This window comes from Sylvia atricapilla, chromosome 12 (genome assembly GCF_009819655.1).
Source record: "Sylvia atricapilla isolate bSylAtr1 chromosome 12, bSylAtr1.pri, whole genome shotgun sequence".
NCBI classification, from domain to species: domain Eukaryota; kingdom Metazoa; phylum Chordata; class Aves; order Passeriformes; family Sylviidae; genus Sylvia; species Sylvia atricapilla.
In genome coordinates, this window is record NC_089151.1 from 3,919,107 (window position 1) to 3,936,661 (window position 17,555).

The window sequence follows — 17,555 nt, forward strand, 5'->3', positions numbered from 1 at the left end:
TGTAAGGTTGTAAACTGAGACAAGGGAGATTCAAATTAGGTATTTCCAAAAAATTTATTCGTTGGTTGGGCTGTCAGGCACCGGAATAGGCTGCCCTATTTAGGGGTTTAGGGGTTACAGTGAACACTGGGGCTGGATGATCCTAAAGGTCTCTTCCAGTCATGATGATTCACGGAATCACAAAATCAATTAGCTTGGAAAAGACCTTTGACATCGTCAAGTTCAACTTGTGACCGAACACGAACTCCCCGCCCAGCCCGTGCCACCAAGTGCCACTCCCAGGGAGGGGACTCCACCGCCTCCCCGGGCAGCCCAGCGTCTAACCACAACCAGGAAATTCCTCCTCACGTCCGACCCCACTCTCCCGTGGCGCAGCCTGGCACTGTCTCCGATAGGACTTTACGGTTCCAAAGTGCAGCACGGTGAACGAATTCCGAGGGCAGGGTGGTGCCAGGAGGTCTCCGGGCGGTGAGGAGGGACAGCCCGTGACCTCTGAGCGCCACACTCAACATGGCGGGCGACACACCCCTCACACACCCCCAACCCCGCCCCGCTTTCCTCACTTCCCATTGGCGGGACGCGCCGTCAATCTGCGGCCGCAGCCAATCAGCGTGCGCGGAGCGGCCCGGCGGGCGGCGCCGCGGCCTGCGGCGGTGTGCGGGATGAGGCGGCTGTGCCCGTGCCCGGGCCCGCGGCCGCTGCTCTGGGCCGTGCGGGGCCCGCGCCGCCTGTCGTCGGGCGCTTCCCCGGGCATGGAGGAGCTGCTGCGCCGCTCGGTGCCGCCGCTGCCGCCCTACGAGACCAAGGAGAAAGCGCCGCCGCCCGCCGAGCTGCGCGGCGCGGAGTTCGTGCGCTTCTACCGCGCGCTGCAGCCCGGGCCGCCCCGCGCCGAGCTCCTCAGCCGCCTGGCCCGCGATTTCGGCGTGGAGCACGGGCGGGTGGCCGAGGCCGCCGCCAAGGTGCTGCAGGCCCGCGAGCAGCGCAGGGAGCCCGGGGCGCTGCTGCAGGCCGAGGACCGGCTCCGCTACTACCTGAACCCGCAGTACCGCGGGCTCTTCCAGCATCTGGGCCGCCTGGAGGGCGGGCTGCGCTTCCTCGTGGAGCTCAGGGCCGACCTGGTGGAGGGGCTGGCCAGCAAGGCGGTGGACGGGCCCCACGTCAAGGTGAGGGCTGGCCTGGGTGGGTGGCTCTAAAGGAGTGCGGAGGGATGTGGTTTGGGGCCTCCTGCCCCTGGTGCTGCTCCACGTCAGGCTGGGAAGCAGCCCCGTGAGCCCAGAGCTCTGTCGGGGCCTGTATGGGTCCCTCAGTTCAGGAAGGACACTGAAGTGCTGGAGTGGGTTCAGGGAAGGGGAAGGATCTAGAGGCCAGGTCCGGTGAGGAGCGGCTGAGTGAGCTGGGAAAGGGGCTGAGCCTGGAGGAAAGGAGCTCAGGGGGACCTTGTGGCTCTGTACAATCCCTGACAGGAGGGGACAGCCAGAGGGATCAGGCTCTGCTCCAGGGAACAGGGACAGGAGCAGAGGGAACAGTCTCAGGCTGGGCCAGGGTGGACATGAGTCAGAATTTCTTCGCCTAAAGGCCGATTCCACATTGGAACAAACCCAGAGAGGTGCTGGAGTCCCCATCCTTGGAGATGCTCAAGAAACCACTGCTTATGGCACTTAGCGCCATGGACTCGATGACAAAGTGGTGATGGGTCAAAGATTGGGCTCGATGATCCCAGATGTCTTTTCCAACATAAATGAATCCACGATTCTCCAGAGAGACACGAGTGAGCCCTTTCCCCCAGTGAGAAATAGACTGTGCTGCCAGCCAGGAAGGAAGTGGCCCCTGCTATGAGGCAATGGCCTCTCCAGAGTGGCAGTGGGAAGTGCTGGCACATAATAATAATTTGTGTTAAAAGTTAAATTACAGCAAAGCTGCGCTCGGTTATTTCTCACGTCGCTGTTTCAATTTTTGTCCTCTCTCTCTCTTACATGTTCTTTTCATGTGTTCTGTTCCTTCTTTTCACCACACTGATTTTCCACTGTCCTTATAAACAGTTGAATTTCTGATGAGCTCTTGCAGTGCAGAGTGAAACTGGCTGCAGTTCTGTGGGTGCAGTTCTTCCTCTTGCTCTTCAGAACCCTCTCACCTGCAACACTTTACTTTTTCTGTGCCAGCATTTTCCTCTTGAGATTTGTTACGTTTTGCTTGCTTGCTTATATTTCAGCCCTTGAAATATGACTCTGGTGAAAAAATTCACAGCATTATGATCTCAGCTAGCAAATCATCCAGCGATTGCCTTTAAAATATTCTTCATCTTTCCATATGATTTAGAAAAAGTCAGTGAAAAGTTCAAGTTGCTGGCAAAAGATAATGAAAAAGAGAGCATTTGTTGTCAAATTGATTTATCTATAAACCTGCTTCCATAATTAAGCAGTAGTTGGAGTGTATTTGTAATCTTGGTCTTGTGTTGATCTACTGGGGAAAAAATAAGGAGCACCATCGTTGTTAAAAGTTTTTTCTATGGAAGTGTTTGGTATTTGCCTATCAAAAGTCCTGTGTAGCCATTTCATTAGTGCAGAGTTGATTTCAGTTCTAACATAAAGACAAATGTGCAACAAGAGTTTTACAACCTCTGTATATTTGTGTCTGCTCTGACAACGAAATGTGGGAATAAAATTAAATGGATCTCCTTGATGCTCATGGAGAATTACAGAATGCATAATGTGGCCTCCTGGGATTTTGGTTTTGCTCAAACTGAAATATTTCTTAGACTGTCCTTAGTTTTTTACTTTGTAATTTGAAAGACCTATTAAAACTGGGATTGCCCATTACTGTGTTGTAAATATGAAATATTTTTCTATTTTCCTTAACACTATCAGCATAAAAGCAGCTCAGACTGCTCAGATATTGGGTGATGAAGGATTTCTGTTTTGTGTTTGTTCAATAGATTGCAGTAAAATATCACATTTAAGTAATTAAGTCACTTGAAAGTGCTTGAGCACAATTTACTCATTGTCCAAATGAGCAGGAATGGGGGGGGGAAAGAAAGAAATAATGATTTTAATTTTAAGGATAAGATATCCAATAATATAAACCACAAGAGCCAGGAGAGTTTTCAGCACTGCAATTATCACCACAGTAATTACTATTAGCAATAAAAAGGCAGAAACTAGTTCCCTTTAATTTGTGTCACTGTTGAATCCTGGTTTGCTGGTGGGGATATTTTTCCAGTATCTCACCAGGGATATTCTCTATGTAGATTCTGAGGGTAATTTGTGAAGGAAAAAAAAAAACCCAACAGAAAAAAAATCCCTGAAACCCCACCCAAAACAATCCAAATCAACCCTCCCAGCACAAACACCTTTAAATACTTGGCAGTATCAGAGTAGATCTCTTAAGTTCCAAATGAAGTAAATCAAGTTGAAAACTTCAAACATTCCAAAAACATGGGAAAACTCAAACTCTTCTGAGGGGCATTTTGTTTAGTAGTTCAAGAAGGAAAGTGAAATAGTTCCCTCATCAGAGAGGCATTTCTTCTTAATAAAAAGTAATTAATTGGGGGTTTTCATGAGAGTTTTCCCATTTGTTGCCCAAGAAATAGGTACTTGATGTGAAGATTAAAAAGGCTGTAATTTGCTGTCTCGTAGCATGAACACGAAACGAGAGAAAAAATAACCACAATTTATTAGACTTGGCTAATAGAAATTGAAGTATAGCTGGTAATTTGAAGTACTAATCTGAGTATGTCTTCTTGCTCAAATTTAAGACTGGCATGCTGAATAATGAACGTGCTTGCTTTCCTTTTTAATGAGGTGTTGCAGATGTAATTTTTATGACTTAAAAGACCTTTGAAATGGAAATAAGACTTTACTTACCACTAAATTTACAAAATAAGAGAACTTGCCACTAAATCTCCCAAATAAGAGACCCAGACTTGGGCCTTCCCTTGTTGGAGTGAAGCTTTTTGGAAATATCCTGTACACTGAGCTATTAAACACAGGTCAGAATCTCGTTTAGATGACTTGAATGAAACAGTTTTGGATAGTGAAAACTTTCACATCTCTCTGCACTAAAGAGTTTTGTCAGCACAGAATCCTGGAATGGTTTGGGTTGGAAAGGACCTTAATTCCCATCCAGCTCCACTCCCTGCCCTGGGCAGGGACACCTTTCCCCGTCCCAGGGTGCTCCAAGCCTTGTCCAGTCTGACCTTGGACTCCTCAGGGATGGGGAGCCCACAGCCTCTCTGGGGAACCTGTTCCCCACCCTCACAGGGAACAATTTATTCCTAATTCCTATCTAAGCCTCTCTCTTTCAATCTGAAGCCATTCCCCTGTGTCCTGTTGTTCCATCCCCACCTGGAGTTAGACCTCCACAGCAGATCCCTTCTACCTAGAGCTCTTCAAACTCCTGCACAGTGCCCTGTTGTTTTATAAAACTTCATTAATCACAACTGACACGTTGGTTGAGTTGTAAATTCCCCACAAACAATATTTCTTGCTCCTCAGATCATTACTGGGAGCACATCTGTCCAGTTTCTTCTTTGATTCCAGCTGCATTCCTTTCCTCCAGCTGCATGGAGCTGCAGTAGCTCTGTAATGAGAACAGCCCTGAGTTCCATTGGCATTCCTTCTGAACCTTCAGAGGAGCAAAACCCAGGACTCCAGAGCTTCCCACTGTCATTTTCCTTACAGGATAACTGTGCTGCAGTCAGTGTGTGCAGTCTGAGCCTTGGCACTGCAGGGGATGCAGAGCACAATGTCCAAGTGCTGAAATCCCGTCCCCTGTGCCTGCAGCACTGTGGCTGAAACGCTGCTCAGAGCTCATCTGTGCAGTTCCATGAGGATCTGTCCCTCTGCCCTCACACCTGACAGCTCCAGGTTCTTCTGGTTTACAGTGTGACCCTACAAACCAAACCAAACCAAACCAAACAATCCTGGAATGCCTGGACACTTCCTCTACACCAAGGGATATTTCACCCAAGTGATTTATGGTTATTATCTAAATACTCCAGTGATGCTGTTTTACACAACAACACAGACTCTGATCTTCAGAAGGCTGAAAATGACTCCTTTATTTTTGGGATGTGTCTTCCTTTTATAATATTTTACACAGACCAATTTGATTGGTGACAAAAAGGCAAAACCTCTTCAATCACACTGGTCAGACCAGAGGGACATCAAGAAGAAGTGCCTCCTAGGAAAAGGAACCAAGAACAAAGTTACAGCTACAAAAACATTTCTCCTGTTTACACAAAATTCCCTGGGAAAAGAATTTCAGAAAACCAAAAGACCTCAGGCACGAAACCAGGACTACATGCCCCTACAAATAAAACAAACCAAACAATCCTGGAGTGCCTGGAGACTTCCCCTACACCAAGGGGTATTTGACCAAAGGGATTTATGGTTATTACTCCAAGATGTGCAGAAAGAAGGATTCACAAGGGAGGTACCTTAAAGTCAGAATGAACAAACCAATCAGAATATATTTGTTTAGGAAAAAGGTATTGAAAAAAAAATTATCATGGAGGACAGAATTGTTCCATGCAGATGAATGGCTGTTTCTTATAGGTTTGAAAATTAATTTATTTCCTAGTATCTTAAGGATTAAACCTGTCTTTTTATTCAGTCTTGGAATACTTGCAGCAGTTACTTTGGCCAGCAGAAACCTTCTTTGATGTGTGTCTTTTGACATGTGCCTCTGCAACTTTCATCTTGATTAGGTCATTATAGGAAATATTTTTGCTTTTTATGACAGTCCTGAGACTACATCTGAACTCAGGAAAAAATATTTTACATTTTCTGAGTAGATTTAGGTATTTTTTTTCCAGTTGTTTTTCTTTAATGTAGCAACCTAAAGTGCATTGTAGCTTAATTTTTATCTCTTTGATGTGCAGCGCTAGGTATTTAATAAAGGCTTCAATAGAAGATGCAGAGTTTTTGTTTTGAAGTAAATAGTTATTAAGCCAACATTTCTGATCAGGCTGTTGGTAAGTTGGTGCTGGCATCACTGTGTTTTGTGTACAAGGCAAATGGAAGAAAGAAAAACAAACTCTGGGATCTCTTTTAGGGCTATTCATGCTGTGCTGAGTTCAAGAATACTTCTTAAATTCAAATAAATTTAGACAGGAAATCTTTAATAGTGCAGGCAGCAGGAAACCGCTAAGGAATGTAAAAATCACTATTAAAATGAATGTTTCTGAAAGGGTTTGACATTACAGTTGGGTTTCATCTCTCACACTGCTCCAAAGCTGGTTTGATTTTTCAGTTCTATTGTCTTATGCTGCTGGATTTTATTTCTCTTGCTCAAATATTTTCGTGGTTTTTTAGAGAAGAAAAATTCCATCTGCATCCTGTTGAGAGATATTTTCATAGTTTTGAAATCTGAGCTAGTGTGAAACTGCACAAGCACTTTGGTCAAGTCAAAGTCAAGTGGTCAAGTCTGCTCAAAACCTTCTACCCACTGTCAGCTTTTTGTCCACGGTGGGTTTTTTGCCTTATCTTCCCTGTCCCTTCTTGCACTACAACAGTCCCTCAAAGATTTTCCTTAGTTCAGTCCTGGACTATTTCATGGTTAATCTCCTCAAACAGATCCATGAATTCCCTTTAAGCTCCTGGTGTTGCAGGTGGAGTCAGTCAAGGTTATCCTTGCTCACATTTCCACCTTCTGTTGGTTTTTCAGCGGCTGTCTCCATCTGTGTTCTGTTTGCAGGAGATGAATGGGGTCCTCAAGAACATGCTCTCAGAGTGGTTCTGCACAGGGTTCCTCAACCTGGAGCGGGTCACGTGGCAATCACCTTGTGAAGTCCTCCAGAAAATTAGTGAGTAAGTGCTGGAGGCTGGGAGGAGCCCTTGGTGAGGAGGGGATGGAGCCTTGGGGCTGCAGAAATCCACTGTTTTCTGCTTTTCTGAACTGAAGGCAAAGTATAATTATGAAATATTTGCATTAACACTCTGTAGAGCCTAATTCTAAAAATAGATTGAATTAAAGAGTAAAGGGGATAATTTGTGCCATCGTTTGATGCTGTAGCTCCCACACTGCACTGGTAGAGTGCTGTCTTTCCTTCCAGCTTCCTCAGGTACTCTTCCCACATTCCCAGAGGTGCTGCAGTGGTTTGGGCTGGAACTGGTGAGGTGCACAGGGTCACTTGTGTAAACTACATGTGAAGAGAGCACCTTGGTTTTTATATAGTGTGCTCTACAGCATTGATTTCTGAGTCTATAACATTGATTTGTGAATCTACAGCATTGATTTCTGAATCTATAACATAGATTTTGGAATCTACAACATGGATTTCTGAATTTCTGTCAAATAGCCAAGGTTGTGATGAAGTTGAAAATTACTGAATTATGTGGTGGACCATCTTGTAGAAAATCTTGAAGAAAAAATAATCCCTGGAATGCTCTGAAAGTACGTTGCTTAGGTGTTGATGAGGCAAAGAGATCTTGTACAAGCTGAATTTTCCAAATAAAAGTAATTAGTAATATTTAATTACTAATTAAATTGCAATTTAGCAAACACACTAGTGAGTGGGTGTGCAGTATCCCTTTACAATCTGCTTTGTCACAGCTTGCTGACAATTTTACATTATTCACAGCCTGAGAAGTGTTTTTTGAGTGGAAAATTTTGTCACTGACATCAGTGGGAAAAGCACTGAGCTTGTAGGGCAGCTGAGCTCTATTTTAAATGAAATAATAATAGCAATAACAATGCTAATAAGGATAGTGATAATAATGATGATGACAATATTAATTTTATTTTTAAATTCTCTCCTTGAGCTCTGAAGCTGTGCACCCTGTCAGGAACTGGGTTGATATGAAGCGTCGAGTTGGGGCTTACAGAAGGTGCTACTTCTTTTCTCACTGTGCCATCCCAGGAGAGCCACTGATTGTCCTGCACGTGGCACTAACCAGTGACATCTCCAGCAACATCCAGGTACAGAGGCATTGAGCACACAGCAAAGTGCTCACATTGCAGTGTGCTTATTTAAAAATCCACAGTTACCTTTAATTTGGCAATATTTGCTTTTGTCTTTTAAGAGGTGAGAGAATTAGGATGTAAAAATTCCAGGGATGTTTTGTCTGTCTGGTGTATTATTGAAATTTGGAGGGTTTGCTCAAGAGCAAGAAGAATAAGAAAAGATAAGAAATATGTAGAGAAAATGAGACTAAAGTTTCAAAGTGGTTGCATTTGCTTCTGAAAACTTTAAACCAAGTTACTGTTTTTTCCTGCAAGTACTAATAAATAAGCAGCTCTTCCTACTTTTTCATTAGATTTTTGTTGCCAGTGAATAAAACAGTGGGGAAAAATGTTAATGCATTTAAAAGTTAAAAAGAAAAACCTCCTTGTAATGATGATAATAACTATTAAAAACATTTATTTTTTTTAATCCTTATTTTTCCAGGCCATAGTAAAAGAAGTGCCACCTTTAGAGACAGAAGATGCAGACAAAATCACAACAGCAATTTTCTATTCCATCAGTTTGACTCAGCAGGGCCTGCAGGGGGTGGAACTCGGCACTCACCTCATCAAAAGAGTTGTCAAAGAGCTGCAGGTGGGTGTGCCAGGGCGGCCTCAGGGTCTGTTTGCCCAGCAGGGTTCAGTTCCCAGTTCGTGTCACTGCCAGGAGCTGCTGGGACTTCTCCTACCTTTGGAATTTCTTCCCAGAGCAGCTTTTGGAGATGTGGAGAGCTGGAAGAGCCTTTCCTGCTCTTGGTTGATGTCTGTTCCACAGTGGACACGTTCTGTGTGGATTCCTTGTGTGGTTGCCTGAAGTGAAGTGAGAACATTGACACAGCAATGTTCTGCTCTCATAAATTCACTGTTGCCTCTCAGCTGAGTGGGAACAGCCTGATCAAGATATTCTCTCTTCAAAGTACCTGACAGTGCCTTTTCCAAAATCTTCCAGCTGCTCCAGGAGCAGAAACACTTCCTGTTCATTAATGAGTTCTTGGTTTTGTTTGTTCTATTGAATTGCCACTGGTTATTTATGCAGTGTGCATGTGTGCCCTGAATGCATCTATGGAGACGAGTAAAAAGGAGAGAGGTTTCTTTGTCCAGGTATGTCTTCTGATATAGTAAAGGAAATGTCTTAGAAGTCAAAAGAGTCTTTTACTTTCTGCCAGTCAGTTCTCTGAATTTAGATAACATCACTGCATGCTGAGGGATTATTGTTAATAGCTTTAGTACTTGGACAATCTTCCAAGCAACTGAAAAATGGAATCAAAATTCATTTACAGAGTTGTGTGAAGGAGACAGTCACATTCCTGTGCTGAGCACATTATTTCATTTAATAGTCTGCACTACTTAAATTGCTGACAAAGCTACCACTTAAAAGTAATGATCACTGCTTGTGTTTATATTCATTGTTTCACATCTGGATTAGTAATGATGTCTGGAAAACTGGCTGTGATTTAGAACTTCAGTTCCACTTACAAAAAGATCTTACAATTGGATGCTCCAAACTTTTACTGGCAGAAAGTGATAGATTATTTAATTGCTGAATCATAGCTGGCTGCCCTGAAGTGTTTTTTTCTTTTTTTTTTTCTTTTTTTTTTTTTTCTTTTTTTTTTTAATTTTATTTTTATTTTATTTTTAATGGATATTTTGGCTGAATTTTGTTGCTTCTTGCTTTTGGAATGGCTTTTAGACTAATTGTTGAACGTGCAGTAGTCCAGGTATAATTAGACCATGCCATCTGTCTGATCTTGACTGAAGGGAAATTGGAATAAATTCATGCAGTTATCTGCTTTCATATCTGAAAAATAATTTCTGCATAATTGAGTTGCTCTCGTAAAATAACCCTATTGACATTGGATCTGTCCATCACTAATTGCTTGCAACACCAGCAAGGTTGTGAAGTTATAAAGGCAAACACACACGTCATGCTTAGATAACCTGATGCAAGTTTTAAAATTCAGTGTGCCCAACACTAGGGAGTGTGTTCTGTGTTTAACCTTATGGCAAAGATTTTACATTTCAGGGTTTAAAACCCAGCCCCTCTTTAGTGTTTATCATGGGAAACCCTTTGCTGAGATGCCTTTAAATACATTTTAATCATAAAATTAATCCCTCAATCTGAAACAACTTCTTTAACATTGAAAACTTGAGTGCTTTCCATGCAATGTCAAGGGTGGAGATCTTCCTCCCTACTCAAATTTCCCACACTGCTTAAAGGTGTTGTGAGAAAGGTGCTGGTAGGAAATTGTTGTGTGACAAATTGAACATTGACTGAGATGTTTATATATATTCTGTATATATAGAATAGATTAAAGGTACAACAACCTCCATGCATTGCCCCTGCACCATTCCTGTTTGGAAGGGAACCACTCTAGGGCTAAAGAAGATAGAAAGGATAACCCAGGGATATTTATCCATTATGGATGTGGCTCTCTGAGAGTTTTTTCTTCACTCTTTGATGTTAATATTTTTCTCTCTCCTGTTCTTCCCATTCCTTCACACTTTCTCCTCCTTCATTCCAAAGTGTTGTCCTCAAATTTGGCTTGAGTGGTGCAGGAACCATCTCCCACTGCATGTTTTACATCTGTGAGGTGACCCTAAATCACTGCTCTGTTGTTCCCTCAATTATTTGATGCTCTTCTGCAATCCCTCAGCCTTGTCCCTCCCATCTGAGTGGACTTCACCCCTCAGAGGAGAGAAGTTCTCTGCATTTCAGCTTCAAAATCCTTCCACTGTGGAATTTCTACCAAGTCAGGGTTGTTCAGGGCAAAGGCAGGGCATGCAATGAGTAAATACTCTTGGCAGCCTGTTTTGCCTGGCTCCCAAAATTCTGGAAATCCTTTTTCTGTGGATTAATTGCACACATGTGCTCTCTTCCTCTCTGCTCAGGTGCAAGCAAAGGACTTGCCAAGGTTGTGTCTGTTCAGGTTGGACATAATTCTTGGGAGCAGCATTACAGTGACTTCAGGAGGGACAAACTGTGTGCAGGAGTGCTGAGTGGACTTGGTGACAGCAGCTGAAACCATCCTCAGCCAAAAAGTCCTGCCTCAAAAATAACATCTCATTCAGCCAGAGTCCAGCAGCCTTTGTAAAAATAGATGGGTGAGGTCTCTGATAGGAAAAGGATTTTTTTATATCACCTTTGCATGGCTTTGCAATAAACAAATCTTTCCTTCAAGTGCTGCTAAATCACCAAGTGTTCCAGGCTACAGAAGCTGAGACTCTCTTGAATTTAACTGTAATAAAATGCATTGAGGAGACCATTTGAAAGGGTCGAGGATTTTGTTTTTCATTTTATTTAAATTGATAATTAAGACACCTTCATAACTTGCCATTTGAGTTAATTTTTGTGGACATCTGTTTGATGTGCAGGATTCTGTTTGAGTTGTGTTGTCCCAAGGTGCTGCAGAGCTGCTTTTATCCTCCAGTAAAAATCCTTTACCTGACTTCTACCTTAGTGTAACCTGCTCTGACATTTCTACTTGTAAGTGCCACTGTAACCTCTAAACTGAAATCCCAGCTGTCATTCTTCATGAGGAAAAGTCCAAATTGGTCCTGTCATGGATGTGTATCATTAGGTCAGGAAAAGACATGCACAGAGTTAGGAGTGTGCTGAGAACCCCTCTGCATCGCACCTCCATCTGACAGGATTTCAAAAAGCTGTACTGAAACCTGGATCTAAACTAGAAAGTGAATAATACAAATGCAGTTAGTACCACACTCCTTAATATCTCATTAATACACGATTAAAAGAGAATTTAATTTTTTAGAAATCTTCTTGCTAATTTGCCTGAACTGAGTGCTGTGCTAAACATGAGCGTGTGTGGGGCAGCACTTCCCACCTTCAGAGGATTCCAAGCACTGATTCCTCCTGAAAACATCCCTTGTAAATGGCTTTTTCTTAGGATTGTTGGGAAAACTGGTGAGGATTTCACACCCCAGTGCTGAGCACTGTTAGTTTGAGGCAGTGTGTACAAATTGGTGGCTGCTGCTTTTGGGTCTCATAATTTAAGCAGATTTAATTTAAGCAGATGGAGGATGGATGAAGCTGAGGCACAAAATGGGCTCCTCAGTTTCCTCTCTTTCTATGTGCAGTTTGCCATTGGAATCTTTAACCTTTCCCTGGACATTAAGATTTGGCATTTGCCACAGGAATTGTTCAGCAGAGTTGGGTAAAGGGGGGGAATATTCTGGAGATCAGAGTTGGACCTGGTGTCACCTGCAAGGAGCCGTGCTGCCCTCAGGAGCAGACTGTTCTGCTTCAGACTGGCTTTTGGCACTTTCTTGACAAAAGTTTGCTATCCAGATAATACACTAGGGGTTTGTGTTCAGGTTTCTGTTGTTTCTGAGCATATCCTGTTGGGATTGTTTTGGGATGAATTCATTAGGCCACTGATGCCACTTGGATCCCAGTTGTCCCTGTAGAAATCTGGGAATAGGCTGTGTAGGCATTCTCTGCAGTCTCTTGTTTGTATTAATGTATATAAAGCAGGGAGCAGGCAACAAAAATGATCTCTTGTGTTTCTGAAATTGAGGCTTGTGTTGTTCCCAGAAATGAATTGGATTTTGAAACTATTTCAGACAACTACAAAAAACCAAACCAACCCCAAATTGAGTGCAGGCAGATCGTTTCTAGCAAGCTGATAGGTGCTGGTGAGCGAGGGGGTGGGTGGATTTCTCATTAGCCAGACATTTAATTCCCAGTGTGTTTACAGCCACTCCAAACACTCCGTGGCCCTGCAGAAGGTACATCATGGCAATTCAGTCAGCAGATGACAGACACAGATAACTCTGCTGAAGCCTTTGAGAAAACTGCTTAGGATTTTATAGCCTGTGGCATTTGAGGGAGAAAACTGATAGCTGCTGTGTGACTCAATAGAATGCTCAACAATTGGTGGCAGATTTTAGCTTTCTGCTTGGGCTGTTGATAATTGCTACCTTAATTTGATCTAGGTGACCTGGGGAGATCATAATTTCCAAAACAGGCTTTGATTTCATTGATGAAAAATGTGACCTTGGACTGCAGCTTTCAGAGTGCAAGACAGTTTCAGATGAGATACGGATAATGGGAGAAATCTGTGCTCTTCTGCAAGGAAAGGGAAAAGGAAACAACACCAAAAAGCAACAATCAAACACAGAAATCTACCTCGAACCAAAACTAGCAGCTGTTTCTTAATGGTGTGTGGGTTTCTGACAGGCAAGTAAACATTAATGGATCTCCACCAAGAGCCTTAGAAACCAGCACATCAATTTAACAAAACATAAATGTGCTCACTCCAGTGCATTTATTTATTTTTCCATGAGAAATGGATGCCTCAGATAAGCTTCTAAATAAATCTTTTATCAGATATGTAGTAGTTGGTACTGTACCTTCAAAATGGGGTCACTTTCCTATGTCTTATCTGTGCTGAGAAGTAAAAAACCCACAATTTCCCATTTTGGGTTTTTAATGGAGTTAAGAGCTCCTAACCTCTGTGAAGTATTTGGTGAACAGGTCACTCCTGAAAGTGGGTGATAAACAAGGAGCAGGCAATGTCCCCAGAAAGCCCTGTCAGTTTTTTAATTAGGAACTTTGCAGTGGTTATTACCACGCCCAGAGGGGAAGAAATAATTCATTCTCCCATTTGTCACGGTGGGTGGTGCACAGGTGCCCTGGGGCTCTGCAGGCTGTGAGAGAGATGGAATTTTTACCCTATGGAACAACAGACACAGCTCAGCTCCTGAGTGAGAGCCTGGTTAGCTCCTCAGGAGCAAAACAGAAGGTGTAAGAGATGTCTGTAAAGGAACTTTTTTATTTTATGGAATGCACATGCAAGGAAACCCGATAATTGGATTTTACAGAAGACATCACTTTTGGAATTACTCTTCAAAATAAAATAGCATCATGTCCTTTAGTGGAAGCTTGAAAAAAAGTTTCTACATTACTGGTTTCTACTTCTTTACTAGAATTTCACTATCTGAGTGTGGTAGTTGTAGCAGTTGTGAACATGACCCTGTCAGGATCTCCGGGGAGCTCTGGTTACGAAAATGGTGGTTTGTACAATTAGATACAGCAATGAGTGTTTTTAGGAAATAATTTGCTTGGTTTTCTTTATCTGGTTATCTAAGGAGATGGAAATGAGGCGTGTGTTTGATAAGGTGTAACTTGATCTGCTTTCCTTGTCCCTGCCTGCTCCCTAAACACTTCCTAGGCTGACATATGTCAATACCAATCCAAGAGCTTCAGCCCGGGGCAGGCAGTGCTTTCCTGCAGGTGATCCAGCCGTGTCACCCAACTGCAGAGCTGCCTGTGTGACCCAGCGCTGGAAGGGACAGATTTGGGGAGCTGCTGTGGGGTGGGAGGAGGTTTTTTGGCTGTCAGAGATGGTGCTGGGCCCCAGCATGGGCAGCCTGCACCCTCCCGGAGCTGGCTGCAGATGGCAGCTGTGGAGCTCCGCAGCAGCTCACACAACCTGGCAGCACCAGCTGAGCCCCGATGGCTTTTTAATGCTTACCTCGGAAATCCTCGAGGTAGGAAAAGGGCCGTTTGGAGTCGTTTAAAGATAATTTTCTGCTGACGTTAAGATGCTTCTGTAGTGTTGATGAATGGCTTGGTTCTTTACCATTTCCTCTGTTGGAACAGTAATTAAACCAACGCTGGGGTGGTTTCTGCTCGGCTCTGTCTCCCCTCTGTTCCTTGGACCCCACTCCTCCAGGAAGGTTTCCTGATGGAGTTTGTGTTCATTCCAAAGGACAGTGAGTTTGTTCTTCACACTGGTGAGCCCCCAAACTAACACAGTTTTCCTTATGTATGTTTTGCTTTACATGATTCTGTAGTTTAATCAGCAAGGTTTAATCAGAAATTAGTAGGAGTAGAGAAGAAATTTTACGTGGTTAAAACAATTGCTATACTTGCAGTAAAAAAATATTCACACACTTTGTAATTCTTGCTGGTTTAGGGAATATCATTAAAGGTAGCTGACCTTTATGAAGAACTTAATTCAAAACTTCAGGGAATACTTCTTTCCATAAAAATCTTAAAATAGTACCTCTTGATTTTACAATAGACTAAAATAATAAGGTACCCTCGATTAAAAAAAAAAGTTATATATGAAAAATAAATTTTAAATAGTTTTCCAAACTTGCATGTCTATTTAAAAAAATATTCTCTTCAGAATCAATTAAATGCCTGTGATTTTATTTGTGTATTTCTGCCTGTAAAAGGATAACAGCAGAACCCAGTGGTGTAAGTACTGCAGAAGTCCTTTTGTAGAGATGGTGTGTGAGGAATGGCGTTCAGTCAGCGCTAAATAAAGTTTTCTGAGTGCTCCCTGTGCCTTCTCATCACTAACCCGTTAGTGCCGGGGGATTTTCTACCTTTTTTTGTGTGTCCATGTGTATCAGTTCCTTCTCACATTCCTGGTCTTCACTTGCCAAGAAGAAAGGCCATCAGCTGCCCTTTCACCCAAACTCCGCTGTGTCAATCATGACCAAACTCATGCTTTATTTTTTTCCTCTCCTTTTGTCTGCAGAAAGAACTTCCTCAGATAGAAGCTTTCTCCACCCTTTCCCCTATCCCAGGCTTCACCAAATGGCTCGTCGGTCTCCTCTCCTCCCAGTCAAAAGAGCAGGGTAAGAACGAACTTTTCACAGAGTCCGAGTGGCAGGAGATCTCTGCCATCACGGGGGACTCCAGCAGCGAAACGCTGAAGAAACTGTTGCACACCAACGAGTGGGTGCGGTCGGAGAGGCTGAGCTCGGTGCTGCACTCGCCGCTGATGAGGCTCTGCGCCTGGTACTTGTACGGCGAGAAGCACCGAGGCTACGCCCTCAACCCGGTGGCCAATTTCCACCTGCAGAACGGCTCGGTGCTCTGGAGGATCAACTGGATGGGAGACACGAGCCCGCGGGGCATCGGAGCCTCCTGCGGCATGATGGTGAACTACCGATATTTCCTGGAGGAGACAGCCTCCAACAGCGCCCTGTACCTGGGCTCCAAGCAGGTCAGAGCCTCCGAGCAGGTGCTGGCCTTGGTCAACCAGTTCCAGCAGAACAGCAAGCTGTGATTAATTTGATTAGAATGAACGCTCCCAGTGAATGTTGCTCGCTGGAAAGAGCTGTAATCACCTGCAGTGTCTTTGCTGAGTGTACCTTGTAGGACAAATGTGCTCGGAGTTCCTCTTTGCTTATGTGTGCTCAGTCTGGTTGAATCGCCTCTGGAGCTGTGATAATGGAGAGTAAAATCTTCATCAGTTACAGCCCAGGGGTCCCTTGAATGGAAATACCTGAGCCAACGTAATTCTGTTGGTAATAAATTGTATAAGCTGTCTTTGCACTTCTCTGTCAAAATGCTGCTATAGATTGTTCAGAACCAAAGTACCTGGAATAAAGGTCAGTTTGGGGTCAAATATATGATCAAAACAGCAATCTGCAGTTTTATTTCTACAATATCTGTCTTCTGCACCCTCAGAAAAAAATCTCATGTAAAACCTCTTGGTATTTTCATTTTTCTAACTAAAACTCACTGAATCCTCCCTTTGCTGGAGCGTGGAGAAGCCTTGCACTAATGTTGGAAAATCAGGATCTCAGTACAGCAGGTATCTTATGATACATTTGCAATTTTTGGATGCTAAAATTTAATGAGCACTAAGGAAGCATTCCAATAGGAGAGCAGAACAAGCCAGACTTTTACTTGGGAATCAGGTGAGGAGTTTCTGAGTATGTATATTGTATTTTGGCTTTGGTAATGTTTTAAGTTCATAAAGAGCTTTTTTAATGAAGAGGTAGGTGTGATTTATAAACTAATAAAACAAGCTTTCTCAATAAATCCTGCTTTGTGGCTTTCAGCATCTCCCCTCCTTCACTTTGTGACCCTCCTTGATAAGTTTCACCACGGTTACTACAGGGCACTCCTGATTTTAACAGTGATGAGGAGCTGGCTCCATTCTCTTGGGCTTTTTCATCTTTCTCCAGTGCCTTAGAATTCAGGTTTCAAGGTGAAATTTGGCTGTTTGTAAAAATACATGGCTGAAGAACCATTCTTGGCTGGCAGGAATAGAGCAAGAGAATTGTCTCTTTGTTAAACTCTCTGAAGTTTGAGGAAACCAGGTCACTTCCTTCCAGTGAAAGAATTCTGAAAATGCAGTTGTTTTGAAAGATGGTTTTATTTTGAAGCAGGAGGAGCTGTGAGGACAATTAGATCTGCATTCTCCTGGCCATAGTTCAAAAAGAGCTAATGCTTCTGCTGTATTGCAGATGGAAATACAACATAATCCCATATTCTTAACAGCTGGACTCGAAGGATAATGAGTTTTTTCCACTTGGAGCCTCAGACAATTGTATGAGAATTGGTTCAGTGACATGAAATGATAGCAGCTTATGAGGGAGGGAAAGCAAAGCTGCTCATGCTTCGTTAACACTTCAGTTATTTCCCAGACCTGCCTGCGAAGCTCTCACACAGAAACACGGCTCAAGGGAAGCTCTGTTTGTATTCCTACCAATGTTCAAATCAGGAGGATGGATGCTGGCATTGGGCGTGGCAAACAAATCCACACCTGCACTCGGTGCTTCCAGGAGTGCTTTCTTCTGTGCTTGGGCATGTCGCTGTCAGGTCTGTCCCTGTCACCTCTGGATGG

At 43.4% G+C, this 17,555-nt stretch overlaps 1 protein-coding gene across 1 annotated transcript; it reads left to right on the forward strand.

Annotated features, from left to right (window-relative positions):
• Positions 1-647: 647 nt before the first annotated feature.
• MLYCD (malonyl-CoA decarboxylase) lies at positions 648-16,769 on the forward strand. Its single transcript, XM_066327531.1, has 5 exons — positions 648-1,163; positions 6,694-6,806; positions 7,761-7,917; positions 8,387-8,536; positions 15,453-16,769. Exons 1-5 carry the CDS (start codon positions 663-665, stop codon positions 15,984-15,986), a joined length of 1,455 nt encoding a protein of 484 aa, XP_066183628.1. The 5' UTR covers positions 648-662; the 3' UTR covers positions 15,987-16,769.
• The last annotated feature ends 786 nt before the right edge of the window (positions 16,770-17,555 follow it).

What these genes read in the sequence shown, in the direction of transcription:
- MLYCD (XM_066327531.1), top strand. Translation starts at nt 663, where the DNA reads ATGAGGCGGCTGTGCCCGTGCCCGGGCCCGCGGCCGCTGCTCTGGGCC. An exon ending in GTCCTCCAGAAAATTAGTGA is followed by an intron (nt 6,807 to 7,760) that starts GTAAGTGCTGGA and finishes TCTCTCCTTGAG; the next exon opens with CTCTGAAGCTGTGCACCCTG. An exon ending in GAGTTGTCAAAGAGCTGCAG is followed by an intron (nt 8,537 to 15,452) that starts GTGGGTGTGCCA and finishes TTTTGTCTGCAG; the next exon opens with AAAGAACTTCCTCAGATAGA.